Genomic DNA, 25,115 nt, shown 5'->3' with positions numbered 1-25,115 from the left:
GTTAGTCAAATGTTTGCGATCTAACAGTCTTACCGCAGTGTCGTTAGTGGTAATGTACACCAACACGTCCGAGTTGTTTCTGCTATTAATATACCGGTAACAGTTCCACACGCAGCTTATCAAGTAACCCTGCAAAGGAAAGAGATGTATTATTCTGTGCAGAAAATAAGCCATATACACCTTCCCATGTGAGCATTTCTATTCTTACATAAATAAGAATATGAGCCTGATAAAAGCATGGGACAGTCACTTTGCTGGTTGCAGTGGCTGTAAGTATGTGTAGGGGCTCTGTGAGTAATCCAACACTGTTCCTCATACTGACAGACTTGGGGTCGTTCAGTATTAGAAGAGAAGGCTCTGGGGATACCTTACTGTGGCCTTTCAAAATACAAAGAGGGCTTATAAAAAAGATGAGGAGAGACGTTTTACAAGGGCCTGTAGTGATAGGACAAGGGGTAACAAGTTTAAATTGAAAAAGGATAGATTTAGATTGGATATCAGGAAGAAACATTTTATGATCAGGGAGTTGAGGCACTGGAACAGGTTGCCCAGAGAAGCTGTGGATGCCCCATCCCTGGAAGTGTTCAAGGCCAGGCTGGATGAGGCTTTGAGCAACTTGGTCTAGTGGAAGGTGTCCCTGCTCATGGCAGGGGGGTTGGAACTAGAGGACCTTTAAAGGTCCCTTCCAACCCAAACCATTCTGTGATTCTATGGTTCTGTGATTACAAACACTTGTGTTGCACTATGAGCCACGCCACCTAGGCAGAAGCTGCAATCTAGACCTATCTGAATGAAGTTTATTATTCCAGATATTTAATACTGCAGCATACTTAGACTGTTTTAAAAATAAAAACAACCAAAACTCAGTTTCTTTGGGCCTGAATATAGCTAAAGTAACATTTTGTGTATATAACCTCCATTTAAATTAAATAAGCTTTCTCACACCTCCCTAGAAATGCAGAGGGATATGATTCAGTCTGTCACCTCGTCACTGTGCATGGGATATTTATTGCATACTAGCAGGAGAGAGTTTTACAACATAAAATGAAGGTACAAGTTAGACTGACAAAAAAAGAGAAGGTGCTGCAGATGCAGAATATCTGAGGGACAGCAGCAAAAAGTAAACAGAAACCAGTTTTAGATCCCTCCATGGTAAGGATATTTAAATATTGTCAACCAGAGGTTAGTAATAGTAGAAACTGGATGCAAACCCCAGCCCAGAGGACAGGCATGCTGGAGACTGAAGAATCATCAAGCAAATGAAAGGAACTCTCCTTGTCTTGTGAGTGGAAGCCTGGCTAATGACTACGTGATGATCCCCTGTATCACCTGCATTGCTGAAATACTTGGCTTCACTTAATCTGACATTAAATCAATCTATTCCATATGACTGGAACAGTCTGGGGTCTTCCTATTCATGCCTGACCAGAGAAAACTGTCAGTGTAAAAGTTTTTTATTGAAATCTGAAAGTATTTCTGACCTTTTAACCATTATTAGAAATACTTCACTTTTTTCAGTGTAAAGAATAAAACCTGTTGTTGCAGCAATAATCCTACCCCAGGATCCTGAACTCCACCGGTTTTGTTCTTGGAGCTCACTTGGCTCTGGGTAAGGCTGCTGCCTGGCAAACAGCGAGTTGTCTCCCCCTTTTTTTTTACTGGTTGGGCAAAGTGCTCACAGCCATCATCTCGTTCACCAGCAGGAGAGATTCCAGTTTGGCCAGCAGAGATGAGCAAAGTGACTGGGAGAAAGACAGGAGGCAGTAACACATGTGGAGGAGCAGGAGTCAGATCCTCAGCTTGCCAGGGACAAGGCTGGTGAGACTAAGCACCTTCCTCTGGAGTTTCACACACGACAGCGATGAGGAGAACAATGTGTTTTGATAGTGCCCAATGTGTATTCTTACTTAGCCCTGCATAGCAATTCTTTCACCAACCTAGCGTGTGCAAATTAAACTGCCAGCGCTGATTGGATTTGCATGCGTCTCTCTCTCTGAGTCATATTTTTGTGACTCACTTGCACTGATGACCTTCCAAAAGCCTCTTATGCTTTTGAGCTGCCCAGTGCTTCCTCCCTCTACAGAGCTGTCACACCCGTGCTGTGTTTTTCAGGATGCTACATGGCTCACCAGCAGCTCGATTTGTGGATCGGGAAGAAGTTTTTTCCACCAGGGTCGAGCTGGCTGAAATCCAGTAAGTTTGCCTCCTCTTCTTTATGGCATCCTACAGACCCTGGATGACTTGGAGGTGTCACAGACTTTGGCAATACTTTTGACCACTAAATGGGAAGAGCAAAAGGCTTCTGGAGTCGGCTGAGTCCGGGGGGAAGGTTAGACTGGCTCTCCAGCCTGAGCTGTGAGCTGTGCAATCCTGCCCCAGGCTCCTGAAACAAGTGGAGTAAAGGCACGTACACAGGGGACTGTATCTTTTCCAGAGTTAAATGAAATGCCATTGTTAATTATGAATAATAATAATTAGTTTAGTAGCTTTCAATGCTCAGATACTACATGCTGAGAAAAGCATCAAAGCTAGTACAGAGCAGAGACTGAATACAGCACACTTCAGTGGGGACGCACACCGTCTGTATAAGAAATCCTTTACATTAAGCCTACTTGCTTGCAAACCAGTTTCTATACTCTTTCGTCAAAATCCAAACTGAGGGAAGCCCCATTTCAGATAATAAAGTCTTATCTGGGAGAAGTTAGTGGGATATTTGTTTTTGAATGCTCCCATTCCGTTACGTTTGGTGAATAAACCACATTTAACCCCACAATGAACCCCACGGCTCTTCCAGCTCTGAGCATTAATCAGCCCTGCTCCTGCACGCACGAGCAGTTTCTCAGTGGGTGAGGTCTGTTCCAGCCCTTGAATTAAAGAGGTCATCAGCCAGCACACACCAAATAATTGGCCCCGAGACACTGACCCACATACGGCTGAGAGCGGCGGCAGCTCGGAGCACATCCTTGTCCAAGTGCTTTGGACGTGTGCTGCCAGCCTGCAAGTCGTGAGTCATGGAAACTCGTTTTCCTCAACCTGTAACTTTGTCTTTTAAACCTGTTCCTAATCACTGCTTTCTACGGATGCTGCTACACTGTTAAATGAGATTGCTGATTCAGTTACCAATTTTTTTTCCTCAAAAACTTGGCAGAGGTTTCAATTACTGCTTTAAAATGTGTGGCTGGACACACAGTATATAAAATATATAATTTTCTTCTCTCAGGAGACCAATGTTCACATTTGGAATGGGCCCTGTGTAAAAGTCACTGCAGCCTAACCCACACTGAGTGGTATTCACACATGCTATACAGCACAGGCTGCTGCCGGATGCTTTTTGGGGGGGTGAGCAGCCCCAGCAGCCACCACGTGAAAGGATGGGTGCACAAGAAGGGCTGCATGTGGAAACAGGCACCATACCTACTTCTACCAGCTCTGTCTTCCCATCTGAATGATGGTAAATAACTTTAACCACCCCCTCCCCAAAAAACCCTTTACATCCCTGCCTCTCGCCATTGTTATTGCATATGCACTTGTTAAGCTGCAAAACAACAGTAATGCACGATTTCTGCTTGTCAGACATGTGCCCGACCAGCACGTTTGTGGAAATTAGAGATTGCTGTATCCTGACGTTTCTTGTAAGGCAGCAAGGAAAAGCCTGTGCTGATCTGGGTCACAGCAGCCCTCTGGGCAGCTCCCTCGCTGGCAGCAAGCGCACGGTGAACGCTGCAGACCCAACAGAGTGCCCGCGGGTCAGGAGCCGTCTGCACCGAGCCCTGTTTTATTCTCCAGCTGCTTTGAATTTTCTATTTACAGAGCTGGGCTGGTCTTCAGCTGGTCTTCAAGGCCAGGCTGGATGTGGCTTTGAGCAACCTGGTCTAGTGGAAGGTGTCCCTGCCCATGGCAGGGGGGTTGGAACTAGATGATCTTTAAGGTCCCTTCCAACCCTAACCATTCTATGATTCTATGATTCAGTAACTGGTAAAAATGAGATCAGGACTTTGACACAAACTGAAACATACATGATTTCAGAGGGATGCTAATGGCAGACCAGTTAGCTGCATGTATTTCCCATGGCAGTGCTGCAGAAAGAGCAACAAAGGGTTGCCGTGCTGATGAAATCTGCAGTTAAACCTGTCTTCTCAGCACACTAGAATGTGTATCTTCTGAGCATAAAAAGGCTGTGTAACAACCACTCCTTGTAACTGCAAATAAACACTGTGACTGAAAAGAATTAATGACGTCAGACCAAACCACTGACCTGCAACCCTTTAAAAGGCACCTTATACGGGCCAGGACATCATCTGTCGGCTCACAGTCACACGTACCAGAGTATGCAACTTAAAGCAAATGTCCCATCTTTAGAGAGGAGTAAGTTCTGTAAGTACCCTGCCACCAGCAAGTCCTGTGATGGGCCCTGCCCCAGGCTTTTGTGGAGCAGGTGGAAACCCCATGGCTCTGTGCTGGTCATTCCTGGGAGCGGGAGTCAGAGCTTGGCTGTTGGGGATGTGTTCATGGTCCCAGCTGCTGCTCCATCGTCCCTGTGGGAAGGTGGCAGATGCCAGGGCGATGTGGTGCATGTCAGGGTTAGCCCTGGCAGGAGGCTGGGCTGTATCCAGAGAAGTGTGGCCAACAGGTTGAGGGAGGTGATTCTGCCCCTGTACTCTGCTCTGGTGAGACCCCACCTGGAGTGCTGCATCCAGCTGTGGAACCCTCAACATCAGAAGGATATAGACTGGTTGGAGCGAGTCCAGAGGAGGCCACGAAGATGCTCAGAGGGCTGGAGCACCTCTCCTATGACGAAAGGCTGCGAGAACTGGGCTTGTTCAGCCTGGAGAAGAGGAGGCTCCGAGGAGACCTCATTGCAGCTTTCCAGTATCTGAAGGGGGCCTACAAGGGGGCTGGGAGAGGACTTTTTACAAGGGCCTGTAGTGACAGGACAAGGAGTAATGGGTACAAATTGAAAACAGGGAGGTTTAGATTAGATATCAGGAAGAAATTCTTCACAGAGAGGGTGGTGAGGCACTGGAACAGGTTGCCCAGAGATGTTGTGGATGCCCCATCCCTGGATGTCTTCAAGGCCAGGCTGGATGAGGCTTTGAGCAACCTGGTCTAGTGCAAGGTGTCCCTGCCCATGGCAGGGGGGGTGGAACTAGATGATCTTTAAGGTCCCTTCCAACCCTAACCATTCCATGATTATATGAGGCATCCCCCTGGGCTGAGACGTGAAATCTCTCAGGGGGATGAAACTTCCCTTAGGGTCATAAAACTTCATTCTGCATCACCCTTTCCTACCTGCTGAGGACACCAGGAGATGCAGAGTGGTCTCATTCCCAGGCTCAACACCTCATACACAGAGATTATGGGCATATTACAGAGAGCAGCGTTAATATTCAGGTTGCTGAAGATCAGCCTGTCTCATCGAGCTGGAATACCTTTCAGCTGTCTCACTGGCAACTGCCTCTTCTTACCTACTTCCCAGAAGAAGAAAGGCCAAAAAAGAAGAGAAGAGGCTGTATTCTGCAGCTGCAGAGTGCTCGGGGCAGCTTGGGGGAAGGGTTCATTCTGGTGGTGTTTGTGCTAAGTGTAGCTCATCTGGGCCCGAGGGCTTTGCCCATGGTGGGGAGGATGAAATCTCAACCGTTCTGCCTCAGCAGCTGGGGCCAGCCAGAGGAAACCGAGGCCCTGTTCCCCAGCCCAGCTGCAGAGGAGGGTACGATTCGAAAGCCACTGTGTTGGCTACATGCCATTTGATGTCCTGCATACACACATAGAAATACATTTATGCTGCTGGATGTCCTTCCTCAGCCAGATAGGAAGCACCTATGTTTCATGGTCTGTAACTCTGGTTCCATTTCTAGACAAACACAGTAAATGGAATGACACATTTTGGTCTACTCTGGAAAAGGTTCTGTGTGAAAGCACCTGAAATAACCATTAGCTGCTTCGAATCCAAGTAAATCCTAAGGACTAAAAAGACAAGTGCTTGTGTGTGGTTAGCTGGCTCGCTTTCTTCCTAACCTCTCTCGTCCCTCCCTTCCCTTTCCACAGTCCCATGACTGCAAAGCACAAACTCACCATCTAACGCTGCTATATCTTGATTTCTGCCCAAAAGTGTTTTCCTTTGTGTGCAGCTTCACCCAAACCAAAAGTGTCACAATGCCAAATGTTTCTGAGGAGCTATGGGATTCTGTTTCATATTTCCTTCCCACCAGCTGAATGCAGCTTTTCCTAGGTTACAGTGTTTTGGTTTCTCTCCCTATTTCTAGTCACACTCCGCAGGGAGCGGGAGCTCAAGCATATTTTTATGAACAGTACCTTTTCAGTTTCAGTACATAAACGAGGTACCATCTGTTAAGTCTATCAGTGATAAAGTGTGATTCATCTGATAGTGTCCAGCTTTCTTTTCGTGGAACAGATCCCATAAATCTGCATAGCACCTCTTCTGGAAACACAAGAAATTCAAATGAAAACGCTAACTGGAATTTAGCATGTGTTTCTGTGTGAGTCATAATTATTGTGACTCATTTGCACAATAATATGTTGCTAGAATGAGCATCTTATTAGCCACATACATACACTCTTGGAAAAAAACACGTGTTTGGCCATTTTGAAAAAAAAAGTATTTTTCACTATTAATTTCTTAGGTTTATTGTTTCTGTAGTAAGTATTTTTGCCTTTCCAATTTTAGTTTTGTTTCTTCTGTTAGCTTGAGACTTCTTTCCATACTTAGTTAATGAAACCCCAGACCCACCTGGGGTAAAAACGAGCTAATGCTTGCATCTCAGAAATAAAAAGAACATGGCCCTTGGGTCACCTATCAGATCTATATATCTATTACATTCAAATATATTTCTTAAAGGTGCAAACAAAATCAACTCTAGGGCTGTGAACATATAAAGTGAGAAGGCTAAATTGCATTTCTAAATCACAAAAGAAACATGAGCATCACTTCCAAGGCCACCTTAAAATACCGAATCTGATTTTGGGTTGTTTTTCTGGTTTGGTTTTGTTTGGGTTTTTTTTTTCAATTTTGAAATAGCCTCAATAATTCATTCTCTCTCTCCTGTCACAATGACTTTCCTTGTTCATGTGGTTAAGTGTGGATTCTGGAAGCAGTATCCCTGGTGTCCCTGTGGCTCATTGGGACTTCTCTAATCTAAGGAGTAATTGCTATACCAAGAAAGAGCAAAAAATATACTGAAATAAAACCCTATACAAGAAACCTCTGCTATGGGGACAGGCTGAGAGAGTTGGGCTTGTTCAGCCTGGAGAAGAGAAGGCTCCAGGGAGACCTTATAGCACCTTCCAGTACCTGAAGGGGCTACAAGGAAGCTGGGGGGGACTTTTTACAAGGGCCTGTAGTGACAGGACAAGGGGTAATGGGTTTAAATTGAAAGTGGGGAGGTTTAGATTAGATATCGGGAAAAAGTTCTTCACAGAGAGGGTGGTGAGGCATTGGAACAGGTTGCCCAGAGAAGCTGTGGATGCCCCATCCCTGGAAGTGTTCCAGGCCAGGCTGGATGAGGCTTTGAGCAACCTGGTCTAGTGGAAGGTGTCCCTGGCCATGGCAGGGGGGTTGGAACTAGATGATCTTTAAGGTCCCTTTCAAACCAAACCATTCTGATTCTGTGCAATACAAGAATGGAAGCACCGTGCTGTAAGAAACTTGCAGAAGGGTGCAAGAAGAGGGCAAATATTCCAGCATACTTTCCAAGAGGTCCAAGGGTCTGGGGACCAGTTGAGCCATAGGTGGTTGTTTTTGATACACCGATTTGTCTGATCTTATTCTGAGCTGCTTTTGGATTCCTGCCCCGCAGAGCAGATGAGGGCTAACCTTGCTGGACCATGAACCTGGATGCAGGGGTTTCACATGAGCCCTTTCTGGCTGCACTAGATGATGCTATATCTCCCCTTTATCAGGTACCTGCCACCTCTAGCCCTCTCCCTGCAACGTTTGTATAACAGCAAATACATCACCACTCCCTCTGCTCTCTTGCTGCCTTGTGTGACAGCCCTTCACGCTGTCCCTCCCATGAGGGATTGTTTGGATCTATCTACCTGCACTCTTCTGGTGCCCTATCTCTATCCTTTTTGAGATAGGGCACTCAGAAGCAAATGTATGCTTCTAGAGACAGTAGGCATGACAAGTGGTGAAGATATCTTTAGATTTCCGGTGGTTTTTTAATTCCTTTCTTAATATTCTTAGTATTTGATTTATTTGTTTGACCAGAACTGAGCAGTAAGCTAATATTTTTACAGGTCTATCTATTACAGCTACAAGATCCCTTTTTTCAGGTGGTCACACTTAGTTCAGAGCCCACTGCAGTGGCTGTGAAACAAGATTGTGCTTCCTCTGTGCCCACCACAGAATTTGTCACCACTGAGTTTCTCTGCCGTTTCATCGCTCAGTCATTCAGTGCCATGGCATCTTTCTGTAAAGCTTACTTGGCTGATTGTTTTCCCTATTTTGAATGACATTGCAAAAGATGTTGCTGTTAGATTTCCTTCTCCTTCCCAGATCTTTTATGAATGTACCCAACAGCATGGGTCTCACTGTTGTGAAGACTGATAATTTATCCTTATTCTCTATTTCCCAGATACCGTCTATGAGATAACCTTTCCTTATGTCCCTACACATCTTAGAGTGGTTTTTGATGAGACACTCTGCCAAACAACTTTTCAAAACCCAAGAAGGCTGTAGCAACAGGCTCTCCCTTGTCCACTGGATGACCTGCTTCTTCAAAGGATTTGTGTGTCATGAGCTCCCCCTACAAGCATCATGCTTCCTCATTGTGGCCTGTATGTTCATGTGTTTCTCTAGGAGGTTTTCCTCTTTTACGTAATGTCTATCATTTTGTATAGCTGTCAGGCTGCCTGGTCTGTAGTTCCCTAGATCTCTTCTAAAGCCAGGCCTCCCAGCAAGGGACATTCCACCCATGACCAGACTCTATCCACAGTAATACACTTACCTTAAAAGCCAAAATGATACTTATGAAGAGGAGGATGATCACAACCAGACACGTAGGGTTCACAGACATGATCTCTTCCTTGTAGGTAAAATTGGTGGTCTGCATAAGCAAACATAAGCAAAACACTGTAAGTCACAAGTCATTTAAGAGCCATTCAATTAGTGCACTTCATAATTAACAGCTTACAAAACTTGCTGTGATCTAGTAAATCGGGAGCTCTCTGCACCAACAGCAGTTGGGTAGGTTTGGCTGGAATGGGCATTGCAAAGGCCCAGCTGGCAATCGTTCACCAGAGGGCTGAGGGGTTTGCATTTGCTTTGCATGTGGTGCGGGCTGACTTCTTTTCTGTGCACAGAGTTTGTATCTGACACAAACTTGCAAAAGACATCTCTCTGGGAGCTTTGCAGCAGGAAACCTGCCATCTTGGGCAACAGCAGGCAAGTTCTGTACTTATTAACTAATTATTATCTTGTATTGGCACTGGTTGCCAAAGACCAGTGGCAGCTCCTTCCAGGAAGTCAAAGCAGGAAAAGCTGGACAGCATGATCCTTTCACCTAAATATTTGATCAAAGGACATTGCGTCTGTTCTGCTTCATCTTATTTTAGGTAAATCTGGACTACTCCCAGCTGCACTTTGTAGTGCTGCCACCTGAGTGCATGCCCCAAAGAGGCATGGGCCCTACAAAGGAGCAACGTCATGACTTCAGATCAAAATGTGCTCCGGCTCCTCCTGTTATCTCACACATGAAATGGAGGTAACAAAATTAATCTTCCTGCTTAGCGCAGGCTCTAGTGATTTACTGTCGTGAAACATGTTAGGATCAGCGGCTGAAAAACAACCTCTAAGAATGTTTTACTATACTTAATATTGCTTATAGAAAACACATCCTTTAAGATGAATGTTCCAAACCATCTTGAAATATTGCAAGGCACAAGTTCCTGTTTCAGTTAGAATAAACCATTGTTCACAGACAGAACTGTTCTCCACAAAAGACAGCTGCAACAGGAGCTCATTATAACTGAATGCATTAGCTCCTTCCACGGACAACCTCCTTTTTCCTTACCGGTCTAATTACTTAACCAGGCCAGCTCTGCATCGTTGTCAGGACAATTAACTAGACCGAGCTACAGCTGTATTCTTGGGCAATCGATGATGGTGTAAATCCAGAGTAACCCCATAATACCCCTTATACCAGCACTCAGCCCACTGCATCAGGAAACTGTCCTTTTTTTGGGACAGCTACTAGTGAGAATGGCTCTTTATTTAGCGCTTCCATGAACTGTTCAGAGTGGTTAACATCAACAGCAGCTGTAACCGTTTGCAAATAAATGTTACATAAGCACATTTTCCGCTTCTTGACGGCACTGTTTCTGTTCTAGTACCAAATTTCATGGCTGAAGTTTTTATCATGTTATCCTCTTTGTCAAGGTACAGCTTTTGTAGGAAGCTAGCTTGCTATAATTCAATGAGTTGCTCCTTTTTTTTTTTTTCTTTTCACACAAGGTTATATCATAGTGGATGCAGTCACCCAGAGACCAAGAAAACAAGAGGGTATGTCAGTAAAAGATGCACTGAAAAATAAATACCAACCTTATATGCAGAAAATTTAAGTATTAATGCCTCAGCCTGCCTTTCTGCTTGCAGGAGGGAGACCATGTGTGTGGTTAGAAGTCCAGTCAGTTAAGGACAGTTACAGTAAGATTGCCCCAACCAATTTATTTAGTACTGAGCTACCATTAAAAAAGTAGTCAAACAAGTTTGTGAATGTAATAAAAGTCTCCTAGTGAGGCTTAGGTCCTCTTATGCTTTGTTTTTTGGGGAGCAGTCAGTGGTCAAAGACTGGATGACCATGCTGGGGTCTTGGCCAAAACCTAATAGCCTGTTTCCAGACATTAACTCAACTGGGATTTGCATGGGGTCAAGAGGAGGGTGGGAAAATGACCAGGAAAGGTCCCACTACCTTGAAAAGCAGGAACATGTGCTGAGGCCATGAGCCCTGGCCAGGTTTGGGAGCAGCACCAGCCATCCCTTACCATCAGCAGCGTTTCAGGTGAAAGAACGGTAGTTCAGCACGGAAAGCTACAAGCCAGGAGAGCATGGAGGGAGCAAATGCTGTGGTTTGTCCCCTTCAGGCTCAGCTTTCTGGGTCTCTGTCCTGAAGAGATGTGAGGTGTAAGCAAGCCCCAGCGAGGTGGTGGGTGCTGCACCCATGCAGCCACAGGCATCTGGGACACCTTGGTGTGGGGGTGTGAAAACCAAAGCTGGACAGTCCTGGATTTTCCCAGCTTGCTGTGTGGTAGAGAAAGCTTTCATGGCTGTGATGAATAGCCCAGGGGCATCGGATCAGCATGGAAGAGACTCCTTTTGCTAACCAGGCTGGCGGCACCTGCCACCCTCTGGGTTCAACGCTGCCTTGACCGGGCTGGCCTATGAGCAATCTGACCTTGACTCTGTCATGGTTTAACTCCGGCTAGCAAAATAACATGAAGCCGCTCTCACTACAAACCCCTTCAGTGCAGTAGGTAAAACAATTTATAAAACCTGCAGCTTTTGTCGAAGAAGGACAAAAGATGGTGAGAAGCATCTTGGCTGGCTCTAGGCTTGCCCAGTGCAGGCACCATCATGGAGCTGATGCCATCAGGAGGCCCTTGGGGTCCGCCCAGGGCAGCAGCCGCTCCCAAAGTTTCATTCCCTTCCATGGAAAACAGATACCAACAGTGTCTCAGATGAATCAGACACCAGTTGCCCTCCATTGACTGCAGTGATAAGCTTAAACACCCATGTGGGTGTATTCTGCTCCTGTGCTGGGGGTTTGCTCTCCTGTGTGGAGACCAGTAGCTGAAATCCTGCTGCTGGGAAGGTCCCAGGCTCCATGCTGCAACTTCTGGGAAAAGCTCAGTGTCAAACGTTGTGCAAGGTTTGATGAAGCTGAAATATGGCTGGGTGGGAGAAGTCAAGCAAGCCTCTTGCTGGAAAAACAGGAGGGATTTTGCAGCAGGACATGATGAAATTTGCTATTCAAACAAGTAGTTGTTGTAGTGGTGTGGCACCAGCATGCTAAAGTCATAGTTAAAGCGCTATTTGTAACCTTGTCATGGACCTAGAGAGGGCTGCATCCCTAATAATATACCTGGTAAACTTTCAATTTTTAAAAAAAATACTGCTTATACATAGCAAATCTCTATTAGACACTTAAAAAGAATCTAAAACCTGTATGGAAAGTATATTTCTACTGCATCAAAATTGTACAAATGCACAAGAAGAATAAAAAGTCCAAGGCTGAAGCCCTCTCTCATTCCCTCAGCCTGCTTGCATAACCTTTCATGTTCTCCTGCCCCTTGAACCACACACACAAAAAAATCCATTTTAAAAGGCAGCGTGGATTCTCATTTAGCAGTTAGAATCCTCCGAGTATCAGAATCTTACAAAATCGAAAGAAAACAGGAATGTGTCTGTAGAATTTCTAAAGCTCTACTATGAAGTTAGTAGTACTTCTTCTCTGGAATTATAAAAATGTCAGAAAGGGTATTCCTTTTGTAAGATTTAGTTTATTGGAATAATTTCTTTAAGTTTAATCTCTTTTATGTTCTGCAGATGTTTTCCCTAGAATTTAAACACATGACTGGTACAACCTGAATTGTTAGACAGCATCATTGCAGGCAGTCCCACCATAAAGCTATTTAATATACTCTGAAATTTTCTTTAGATGAATGGTAATAGTCCTGTACTTTAATAAAAAACCAAGTTTGCGTAACTGGTGCACACTGGCCTGTTCTGCACCTCTGCTTCAATTCATTTTGCATACAGCTGTCCACTGACAGAAGACAAAGTTTAATCTGAAGGCTTTAGAAAGCCCATATAGCAAGGATTTAGTGGGGCTAAAGAAACGCGCTCTAGGCCATACTGCTTTAGAGCACTATGCTCCAAGAACTGAAACATTTTTTAAATTTATACACGCTGGGTTTACTCCACGCGAAGTTTTTAGGTTTTTTCCAGTGATGGTGATGATGACCAAGATGTCCAACACAACCCTTAGAAAGTTTTCTCTCATGGGATCACCATACAACCTTTCAAATGCTAGATTTGTAACATCTACTTATTTTACGTGACCCTTCATACCGAGATGCTCTTGTACTGTATGGGTGTTGAGCGGCACACCTGTGTGCAAATGGGTATTAAAAGGCAACAGGAAGTTTCCAAAGACACTTGTACCTCTGAAAGGAGCAGCCAGCATAGGCTGGCATTACCAAATACCCTGTGAACACAATGTTCTGTATTCTACAGTTGCAACATTCTCAGCTAGGGCTCTGCCTAGACTATTGCTAGGTACTCATTTATCATCTTGCTGAAAGTACCTAGAGGATTTCACAGTAGCTTGCAACTCACCACCGATAGACTGAAATCAGGCAGATCTGCACCAAAGTCAATAGATAACATAATTCCAATACTAGTGCAGGAAGTAGAAGTGCTTAAAAACATGGGGGGTTGACCTTAGCGCACGAAAAAACTGTTCTGAGACGGCCAAATATATTCCATTACCTAATGCATACCTTCTTCTAGATATTCAATAATGGATTTGATGAACGATTGGGATTTTTCATTTCCCTTATGGAGCTGTGTTCCCTAAAATATCATTCCCCAAATTCAAAGTAATATTAGAGGAACAAAACCTGTAAGAATGCCAGGAAGAAACACAACCCTTGCTTCCTGCCTACCTTGGCAGACCTCTGCAAGAGGGGTGCGGGCAAGATGACCTTAGGGTTTATTGATAAATCATCAGGAGAGATCACACCCAACTGACACGACTCAGGTCTCACCTACGGGGACAAGGGTATTAACTGCAGTCTTGCTCTAAACGTATTGTTTGAGATGACAAACCTACTTACCATGACTATTATTAAAAGGTAGGGAAACAGGTCCGTGGGTACAAGCCTGTTCAACAACATCTGAGCGATAGCACTGCATTGATGGCATTGTTGCTAAAAATTTGAAAAGCTTGCTTTTCGTTTCATCTTGTCGTGTGTCTGAGTATCTGACAGCAGTGGGTGTGATCTTCACCCTTTTCCCTTTTGCTTTTGCCTCTTCAGGCAGAGTGTATTTGCTCTGAACCAAATGCAATAACCTTTTGCCAACTGATGTGACCCTTCCATGCTGAGCCACTTGTGCTTGGGACCCCAGCTGAGACACAGGGGGCATAAACAGCTTCAAAGCTGATGCTTCAAAAGGGCTTCAAAACTTTGTTGACATTAACCATACAAAATTCATCGCAGCTCTTGGTAGTTTTTGCCAATTACTAATCTCCACTGTGAATGATAAAATAGAAATTACTCCTTGTTTCTAAATGAACTTAACTTGTACTAGCTTTTAGCTACTCATTATCATTATGCCTTTCATCTAATTTAAATAGCCTTTTAATACCTCATTATTCTGCATATGGGAAAACTTAACAGCATCACCACTTGGTCTCTTTTGTCGGTAAACAAAGCAGGAACAGCTGATTGTCTCTCCTCATACTACAACGTATCCTGCATTTATATAGCTTTGGAGGAACTTTTCTGCATGTTCTCTGACTGTTAAGCATTGTTCTTTACAACCAGACACCAGAAACAGACAATATAACCTATGTCACCAACTCATAAGGGAAGTCTCCTCTCTATTACTATTCATTGCTGGGTTTTTTCTGTCCACAAACCCCATGAGCAGTTTTTGCAAAGAGCAATGAAAACTGGGGACTCTTGTTTTGGCACTGAGTTCCCTAGACTGCTTACAGGGTCCTTGCATCCCGGGAACAGTTGCCATACTGTATGTTCATCTGTATTCCTGATGTTCTTACATTTCTCTGCGTTTAGCAATGTAGCACACATTAATGACTGAACTCAGGTTCTCAGTCAGCCTCGCTCACGCTGATTAATAGGTCCATCCTTAGTGTTATTTACTGCTTCATTAATCTCTGTGTCAGCCACGGGTTTTATTAGAAGTGATTTTTCTGGGAAAAGGCACAATTACTAAGAAATGCAGAGATGTGCTCACTTTGGGCAATGAAGGGACAGGGTCTTCCAGACGATGACACGGAATAGCTGGATTAGGCTCCTGCTCTCCAGCTCCTGCTAGAGGACTTGCTCCCTCTGGACAGTGAACCTGGAGAAGCTCTCCCAAGGCTGACTTTAGCCTTTGTGAACGGCTTCCTGGGTATCAAGGTTATTAACGGAAGTCAGGAAGAGCATGAGATCTACTGCTGATTCCTGAAGACCTTCCTCTACCCAAAATGGAAACCCATCGGCAGATGGTCAGCTTGATCACCACCCTTTGCAGTCTGCCAGCTAACATCTCCTAAATCCATTTGATACATCCTTTATTGATCTAGTGCTTTATTCTTGCTCTGAGCATCATGCTGCGAAGTCAAACATCTTACAAAAGTCTATTATGCCCCTGCCCATCTTTATTGACGAAGCCAGTAATCTTGTCAGTGAAAGAATGAGCTTGCTTGCAGGACTGATTTCCCATGAAACCGTGCTGGCAGTCATTAATCATACTCCTCTCTTCTAATCCTTTATCAATTGACTCTCATCTCAGCACTGTTATTATTCTGCTTGGTAGCAATGTCAGGCTAATCAGCCTATAATTATCCTGGAAATCCCCCTTGCCCTTTTGAGCACTGACAGTTTAGCACTCCTGAATTCTTGTGGCATTTCATTACTAGTCCAAAAAATGATTTTCGGCAGCAAGACGAAGCCGTGTGCAACCAGAGGTTTTAATGCTCCAGAGCAGCAACGCGGCTCTCAAAGTGCTCCGCTGCACCGTTCCCAATACCTTCTGAGGTCTGCTCCTTGTATCTCTGCTACAGAAGGGCCCATTATTTCTTTTTATCTGCAGGAACTGCATTAATGTTTTAGCAAACATTTCTGAGAATCAGCTGCTCTTTTCCCTCTTGGCGAGCCAGCTCCAGATGTGGCACCAGGTTTTCAGCAGAACAGGGGCTTTTTGGTGTGCAGCCCCTAGCCTGCTCCTGTCCCCCTCCTGTTCTTGTACAGTGACCAAGATGCAGTAAAACCTCGTTACAGCTCATGTTCTGGAAAGGTGGGAGGGGAGCTGGGAGGGGGCTTGTGCTGCCATGAGAGAGGGGCTGACACCGATGCAGAAGCGAGAGACTGCAGCGATGGGCAGGAGCGCCCCAGCCAGCAGCAGTCACCAAGCTGTGGCCTTAATTTGCTCTTTTCCACTCGTATCTCTGAGAACCTTTTGAATTACTCCTCTGCTTCTCTTCCTGCGTAGCATCAGCCACGAACGCAGGCGGGTGGTAACTAAGGTGCAGGATAACAGGCCCCTGATGCATCCCAGCTCCTGCCGGCTTGACACATTGCCTCTTCCTGCAGATCTGTGTGGCTACTTATCTGCCTGCTGTTTCTCATTACTTGTTATTTATCCTGCCCTAGCTAGTTTTCCATTCACATAACAAAGTTCACAGCCAAGCTAATCTGTATTCAGGTTCTAAAAGCAGATTTTCAGAGACAGAGTCAGCATTAGCTTCTCCCAGAGCTCTACAACTCCACCGGAACCCTGCTGGGCATGGCACATGGTCCTGTGATGAGACAGAGGCTGGTGGACTCCTGTGTTTACAATCATATCTTGTAAGCTTATGCAATATTGACTATGGATGTTTAGACCATGGCAAGAAGGAGCCTAATTGTCCCGAAGACAGAATCCAAAAATATTTTCTAGGAACACCAAACCTACACTGAATCAAACTCCTGCCTAATGAAATCTATCTTAAAGCCACCAAATAAATTAAAAGGAGCAACAGCACATCCTCAGAATCGCATCAAAAATAAGCCATTGGATATGAACACAATAAACCTAGTCCAAAAGCAATTGCTTGTTATCTGTGTCATGCAATATGAGTCTCATTCTAAATTATGTGGCGCCGAGAGCTTCCACAACATCGCAAAACTCCTGAGCTCTGCACAAATACTGCAATAAGTTGCAGGGGTGTTGAACACCGACTGGCAAGGACTGAGAGAACTTTTCAAGGACTGCATAGGAAGTCAACAGGAAACTGTTGGCTAGAAATACAGGACAAATGGTGCACCTTGCACAGTTTTTTTCCCTAAAGCTCCCAAAGGCTTGTGAATATCGAGTGATTTACCAGCTGGCGGAGGTAGTCCTGAATTGTGCTGGGATAGACGAGTACACTGATGGCAACCAAGGTGTTGAGAGCAAAGTCAAAGATCTGGTAACAGAAGAAAGGGATGATCCAAGCCGCATGTTGCTAAAAAGGAAATAAGAGAAAAACTCGTCAGCCACAAGCTATAATAGAAGAATATATGTTTTTCTCCACTAAAATCTAAGGAGCATTTGACACAATGCATTACATTTCATGAGGCCATAAGAGAAAATAACTTGTTAAATCAGCTAAAAGATGTATGACATTCAGCCAAAAGAGTTGGCCAAGCCAGCTTGGCTGCTGAACTGCAGTAATACGTGTGGTGTAAGTCCCACAGCTCATTATACTAGGACATTTAGAAACCACATGACACTTTTTCCTTCTAATTAATAGGATTAATACGAGGACAAACCACAGGTTTGGGAGGCGAATGGAATAAAAATTCCCTAACTTTGGGAGGTATAAGATTCAGTTCTCTGAATTCACAGTTTGCCCACAGCTTACTCATACTTGAAACGGCAGACAGTAAACACAACGGGGCTGTTTTCCTGCCTGCAGCACGGGGCCCTGGGATACCACTGATCTAAGCAATTAGTTCTGCTGCCTCTTCAACTGTTATTTTCTTCTCTCTCTGTTTTCAGCTATACAACTAAACAAGAAATTGTTAGAAAGCAATTTTCTTAATTTTGTTTCTACAGAGTTGTGTAGTTCATTTGATTCACGTCTTTCCTGAATTATAATGAATTACCTTATATGCGCCATATGTAGCCATTGCACAGATCAGAATCATGAGAAGAGAAATTGCTGTGGCAATGCACATATCTGGAAAAGAAACACATCAAAATGATTGCAGATAAATTCAGAGCTTGGTTCAGTTATTTTGCCACCTGCCTTGTGCAGAGCATCTCAAAGGCCAGGGTGGCAGGTGGGGTGGAGATGCGGGCAGGTGCATCATTCACCCACTGCTGGAGGAATTCTCTGTCTCTTGTGGGAAACCTCCTGAAGATGAGAAGCACAGACTGTGATTACGCTGTGCAAGCCTCTGCAGCCGCTATGAGGCTGTGAAAATGTCATGACTGGTTCAATTTTTCTGAGGATTTTCAAAAATTGGGAGCAGACTTGACTAGAAAACCATTTTACCCATAATGATGACACCTGTAGTCAGAAAGTGTCTGCTTTTCTGCACCACAGATTGTTTCTTCACTAATAGCTTCTGTATACCATTGCTCACATATCTAAAAACTTTGGAAAATAAGAAATTAATTTTTAAAAGCAAAACTGGCCAGTAGAGGCATCTTACAGCAGAAATAAAAACTGGGAAATTTTCATTTCAACCAAGAATACTACAGAGATACACAGTTTATTAATGGAGATGTGTAACTATGAGGAAAGGTGAAGTAGTAAAGAAAGGAGAATATTCTTTAAGGTTTTGATTGGAGTAATTACAGGAGTCCTATCTTTTTCTTCTATTACCACTCAACTTTCAATTAACTTTTCATTAGATTTCAGAAATTCCTAAGCCACAAACAGCAGGAAGGAGATCCTGGGGGTAAATCATTATATATGTTAGGTCTTTTCCTATACACCTCCCCTGATACCATTACAGGCCGCAGTCAGGATATCAGAAGTGTATTTCTGAACTCAACATTACAGTGAGTTTGGGAGTGCAACTGGACCTTGCAACTACTTTTCTGAGACCAAGCCATGTACAAAGAGGAGAGAGGATGTGAGGTACACAGGACATGATTTTAGAGAACCCAGCTCTGCGGGTATCTGTGAGATACCTGCTGTTCGCATTGCTGTCAACATGTGCGTTTAAACTACCTGCCTCGATGAGACATTCAGTGGACCTGAGGGACATAAATACTTGACAGTGTTCAGGCTGTTCACTACCTGTCACTGCCTAACTTTGGAGGCATTCAACGGCTGTTGAAGGTGCCTCCATTTGATCACAGAGTTGCTGCAACATCTAACTCCAGCACAAGATGAGGAGCATCCTGCAGCAAGGGACAGTCCCTTCACCTTCCTGGCTGCATCAAAACGAGGTTCTGGGTAGGTGCGCTGGAGCCTGCATCAAAATCCCTGAAAGGTCCTGACCTGGTAGCTCTGGACAGGTCTCACCTACTGCCACCAGGCAATAGTGCAGGTTCATGCAATTCATGGCTGAAGAGGAAGGACAGGCCCTAAGTCGCTTACGTAATTTCTTCCAGCCTACCAGTACAGTCATCCATGTAGAAGACCAAGCATCCAGTCCTTGACCGTCCTCTGCCCGAAGGAACACAAACCTGCACTAGCGCAGAGCTAGCTGGCACTAATCCAGATTTCTGCTGGACATCGATGCAGAGAGGAACCTAAGCCTTGTGAAGCTGGTGGGAAAATGAGCAAGAGGAGACTGTCACTGTCTGGCGAGGGCATTTCCAGAGGGTGCTTATGTACGTTGGGCTACAGGTTCCTAGGATGCCGTGCCTAGAAATGGCAGGAATAAGAATTTAGGAACCCAGTTCTCCCCTTTCCCAGGATATTCCTTGTGTCCTGAGCTTCAGGACTCTTGCTCTCTCACTCTTGCCCTCGGATTTTGTCCTTGTGATTGCATAGGGTCTCAAATGCAACAGAAGCAGCTCAGTTGCAGGCTACTTTCTAATTTAATGAACGGGGCTCTTTTCCTGATCATTTGGAGGAGCACATTTAAAGCACTGTAGTCTGATGAGGGCCTGGAGCCCAGATATCCTTACCCACAGTGCTACTGCTTGAATCACTGTCTCACCCCGGAGAGGCACCAGCACCCAGGAGAGGTTAGCTGCACCCCTGTGCTCACCGCTTCCTACCTGGTGGTTTTACGCAGCTTGGCTCATGGGCAGTTGGAAATGAAATCAGGAAGCAGCTGGACTCCCTGCTCATAATTCAGGAGGAGATGACATCTCAGTGCATCCCGAATCCCTCTTCATCCCAAATTGCTCTTCAGAGGCACCTCCTTCACCTTTTTGACTGTGCAGAGAATCTGGACATCCAGGGCAGGCATCTGGGCTGCATTGCCATGACCAGTCTCCAGCTTTTTAGGAGCTGAAAGGCTGTGCTGTGCCTGTTAGAGCTGATCTGAATTCTGCCCTCAAAAGGAAGACGCACCCACAAGACAAACCCATGCTGATACGAGGTACTGCTGCCTCTTTGGGCAGCCTTATTTGTGTGGTACATTATTCTAGCTGCCCACATACATCCTCTGATACCAAACTTATTTTGAATAGACCACATACAGTTGAGGTAATGAAAGAAAAGGAACAAAGTGGAAATGGCTGCCTCTAGCCACTAACCTCAATCGAACCTTTTATAAAAGAGGATTTTGGATCAATATTTTTATTTTAACCACCAGTTTGAAGGCACTGCTCAGGTATTTATTCTGTCTGTTCTTAATCCCAGTCACCTCCTCACTGTATGCAAGGGGAAGCTGCTGTCATTGTCATTTGCAGCAGATGCAGCAGTCACAGGCCGCACTGTGCTCGTCACCACAGCAGTACTGGTTCAGAGCCAGAGCCTAGCAAACTGCGATAAACTTGACTTTGAAGCTCTGGCCTGACACACTCGTGCTCCCCATCTCCAGTGTCTCTCTAGCAGTGCTCCGCCGTGCCAAGTCCTAGTTGGCTCAAGCTGGTTCTTTCTCATTTAAGGCTTCATTGGGTTTTTTGAGCTGTGTCGGCTTCAATTAATGACAATGAAAGTAACATATTAAATGAGAAGCTAACAGGGGTGTGTGAATTTTTTTCCAGCCATGCTGTACTTTCTGTGGCATTCATGGCTAGAAGGGCTGTACTTGTACTGCTGAAGTGGCTGTGCAGTCTATTGTCCTTTCTGAGTTTTCTGCTTGGGTTTAAAGAAACCAGTTGGGTTTTTTTCCCTCTTATACCTTGCAGTGAGACCGTACCTTCCTGCCACACTGGAGAGAAGATGCTGCTGGGGCTCAGCAGAGCTCCTGTCCGCAGTGCTTGTGTGCACAGCAAGCTCTGCAGCTGGAGATCCCTGTAGCCCATCTCCCAAGCAATTCCTTGCCTTCCCCTCTCCTCTTGCAGAGGAGGCTGGTGGTGGGTGCTCTGGGGACAGGGAAGACCAGCCAGCAAGGCCAGTCCTTGAGCCAGCACTCGCTGAGTGATGGAGACCTCAAATCCTCTAGCTCAGCACCTGCCCCAGTCCGGGAGTTAATTGCTGGCTCACGGCTCCAACAGCAGGAGCTGGAAAACTGCTGATCAGCAGCCTACAATCCTCAGGCAGTTTTGCCCACCCTCCTAGCCTTATTTATCCAGCAGCCCAGCCTCCTGACCATCAGCTAAGACTGCCTCAGTCTCTCCTCCAAACTGCTGGGGTGAGCTCAGTGCCTCTCCTGCGAGCCACCGTGCAAACTCCTGGGGCACAACCCGTGCGTCAGCAGCATTTTCTCTCCAGCAAAGGAGGGAGGCCAAAGAGAAGGAAAGAGCTTTCTGCACCTTTGAGCCCAGCTCATTTACTCCAGAGGATAAGGCTAGAGGGGAAGGTGTAACCTGGAATATGCTATGCTGGGACAAGGATCTAGTTTTTTCCCTCTCCTGTGACATGGGGTTCATGTCAGGTGGTGTTGATGGATTGGGGCAGGAAGGGTACTCTACCACTTCCCTTTACCTTCTACAGCAGTCCAAACCTGCTGTCTGTAGGTTTCTTTATTAACATTTTTCTATTCGAATGAATCTTTTTAAGCCCTGGATGAATGTCACGTTCAGTCAAGAGACCATCACACTACCCTGCCCTGCAACCTCTGCTTGTCTCGTCGGCCCATCCCTGGGCAGGGACACAGGTGGATTTTGGCTTGAGTTGCTGACACTGATGTCAAAGTTCTCATCAATTTCTGTAGAGCATCCATAGGATGTGAGTCCTAGCTGTCATGCTACTTATGAAGTATCACGCACATCTGTGATGCTCTGACAGCAGTAAACAAAACCAAACAACACTCGCTGCTTGTTTGGGCTGTTGACATGTCAGGATCACAGTCTCTGTAGCTGAAGAAGCTGAGCAGGAGGCTCAAGCGAAACCCTCTGGGAAGTCAAAATGATATATAGGGCTTTTCAACCTCCTGCCCAGAGATTATTAGTCTTTTAACAACAGCAGTATTACACTCGGCAGCGCACACGTATTTAATTTTTCCTAGTCCAGCTTCTAGTTCGTAAACTCCCTCAGGCCCTAAGGAAATAATAAAAAGAAAGATGAGACTAAACGGGCTCAGCTGAATATCCAGCACAGGAGGAAACCCAACGTTTTCCCTGGCTCCCAGAGGTACGTCTCTGAGAGCCAGCCAAACCACACATGCTGGTGGCTTCCAGTACATCCATTTGCAGCATGGCAAGTCTTGGCAGACTATTTTCCCCCTTGTTTCCTTTTCTAGAATAGAAGGGAAAAGCTATCAGCTACAGCTTTGTATAAGTGCCCAGGTAAATCCTTCCTCTTCTTAATTAACAAGGCATTTTGGAGCCTCTGGTAATGCCCTGGGAACCACACTAAATCCTGAAATTAAGGCTGAGCAGCCTTACGCAGAAGAACTGATGCTGCGCTGGCATTTTTAAGCAGTTTGCCCTAGACTGGCTCTGGAAACTTTTCCACACTGCTGGAACAGAAAATTGAAAATTCTCCATAAAGCAGGCCTGAGCACAGCCAAAAATAAATGGATACAAATTTGGGGGGAATCCTGGTTTCTTGGAAGTCAAGGGAAATCGGTCATTAACTTCACATTAGCCATGACTAACCTACTACTATGACTCCGTTGATAAGTTTATTTCCAGCTGATATTTTCAGAGGTTTTATGAAGGAGCCTATTTGAGGAGGGAGGGAAAGGGAGTGACAATTCTACATGCAAAATCTATGTCTGCATTCTTTTTGTTTGCAATTGATAGGAGCATCAAAAGTAGTAATAACAGCTACTACTATTTCCATCATTATTATTTGTCACCATAAGTGCACATAGATATAGATAACAACTCTGGGACCTTCATGTGCATAAAGATTGGTGTTTCTTCCTGTCTTTTGTACATGGTTTCATGTCTACGAATTTCAGCACATGTAGCTAACCTGGAAAACAATTTTTCAAGAAAGACAAAAGCACGACAAGAGAAGAGTATGTGAATGTTTATCTAATGTTTTATCTCATAAGAAAGCATTTCCTCAGATTTGAACAAATGTAATCATACTTAAAGAAAAATTTTTTAAGAAATATCTCCTGCCAGCTATTTCCAGCAACTATAAAAGCTAGTAGCCTGATTCAGCTGCCTTTACTCAGTAAGGCATTAAACCAGAGGGAGTCAAAGAATAGAAGGAGACATTAATTCAAATGTTCATTCTTAATTTAACTGCCTGTGAAATGTTCCCTTTACCAAATAGAAATGAGGTTGCTTGGCCCACAAGCCATCCTTTTACAGTCTTGCAGGGTTCACTTCAGAAGCCTTGATAAAAAAAATATAGAAAATGCAATTTTCAAGTGTAGATGGAAATCCCCAGTGTACTTGATTTCACAGCTATTGCATTACAAAACAGAATTACTATTTTAAAGCCTTGGGCACTGGCAGGCCTCTGATGTCGGCTATATAAAACCACACTGACAGACAGTCGTTACCAAGGTTAATCTCTGAGAATTAGGACAAGGCAGTCAGTTTTAATATGTCAGAATCAGCTAGGAGCCCATCTGTATCTACTATGGTCCTTACTTTCTTAAATCCAGTTATATAAAAGGATTTTTAGTTTAGCTGTAGGTGTTTTTTCAATGGAGACACAATAAAGTAGCAATTGCCCCTTATTATTAATTACACCGAGGCGCTCAAGGCATACCTGCACTAAAGAACTTGTGGAAATAAGCATCCCTTAACTGACAGCTAACAGCTCTGACACACCATGGGTGCAATTATTTTTCTTACATGTGGAGCTATTCATTTTCCTACTCATATTTTTCTTGACTTCAGTAGGAATGAGGAAAGGGCTCGGATCCTTTTGCTGTGGATGGATTCTGAGGAGCAAGACACCAGTGTAACTGGTAGGAGACTTTGTTTCAGATTACTGTGAGAAATGTTGAATGTAACAATCTCGTGAGCAGAAATTAAAATAGACATTTTTATCAAAACCACATTGAGGGAAAAGTGTTCTAGACACAACTTAAACAGTTAAAGCAGATAAACAAACCAAACATCACCAAATAATTTGAAACAGTCATGGAAGAAAGAAGCATTTGCAAAGGACGAGAGGTTTTTGCAGGAGACAGAAATAGCCTGTCTCACCCTTCCCTGAAACGGCACTGAAGATTTTTTGTGATGTCCTTTGGTGAGAGAAGGAAGCAGTGCTGTGTTATCGCTAATACGCCTATGACTATACAGTTATGATTTATACTTGCAGCTATCGCAGTGGGTTTGTGCAAGTCGTGCCATGTGCACACGGGGGGTGCGTAAATATGTACGACGTGAATGAACACATTCAGGCAGTTAGATAAATAGCGGCATGGGTTCTTATGCACATGCAGGCACTATGGGACAGGGTGCTGGGAGGTGCAGACTCCATGTCTCCCCGTGTCTTGCAAACTCTCCTTGGGGCTTTCAGCATCATGCCCAGGGATAACATCTCCATGTCAAGGCTTGGCACTGCCCCTGCCAAGCCAGGACACAGCAGAACAGATGGATTACCGGTAGGTAACAGATAATCTAAGTTACTAACAGGTAACCGGTTTGAACTGTGCTACGAATACACCTTTCACAATGAAATCTCATCTGTAAGATACTAAGGTGAAGCAATAATTAAAGGACAATAATTACTGAAATGACAGGAGAGTTACATAAACACTGGAGCAATGAGTATTTGTTATTTAGACAGTTTGTACTTACTGGCATCATCCATAAATTCAAATTCACCCCCTAATTCAGCACTGGTTAGGTGGTACTGGTCAGGATCGGTCAGGGCGCTCAGCAGAATCAGCAATACCACTGAATTGATAAT

The 25,115-nt window shown here is 44.6% G+C and overlaps 1 protein-coding gene across 1 annotated transcript; it reads right to left on the bottom strand.

Annotated features, from left to right (window-relative positions):
• On the bottom strand, nt 1-25,115 carry LAPTM4B (lysosomal protein transmembrane 4 beta; the record flags this gene model as incomplete). Its single annotated transcript, XM_010157140.1, has 5 exons — nt 1-129; nt 8,967-9,065; nt 17,112-17,234; nt 17,878-17,951; nt 25,004-25,115. Coding segments are annotated over 5 exons (537 nt in total), but the record flags the coding sequence as incomplete, so codon positions are not given.

This window comes from Eurypyga helias, unplaced genomic scaffold (assembly GCF_000690775.1).
Source record: "Eurypyga helias isolate BGI_N326 unplaced genomic scaffold, ASM69077v1 scaffold21458, whole genome shotgun sequence".
NCBI classification, from domain to species: Eukaryota; Metazoa; Chordata; class Aves; order Eurypygiformes; family Eurypygidae; genus Eurypyga; species Eurypyga helias.
Note: the sequence above shows the minus strand (reverse complement) of the source record. Positions and strands in the feature narration are given on the sequence as shown.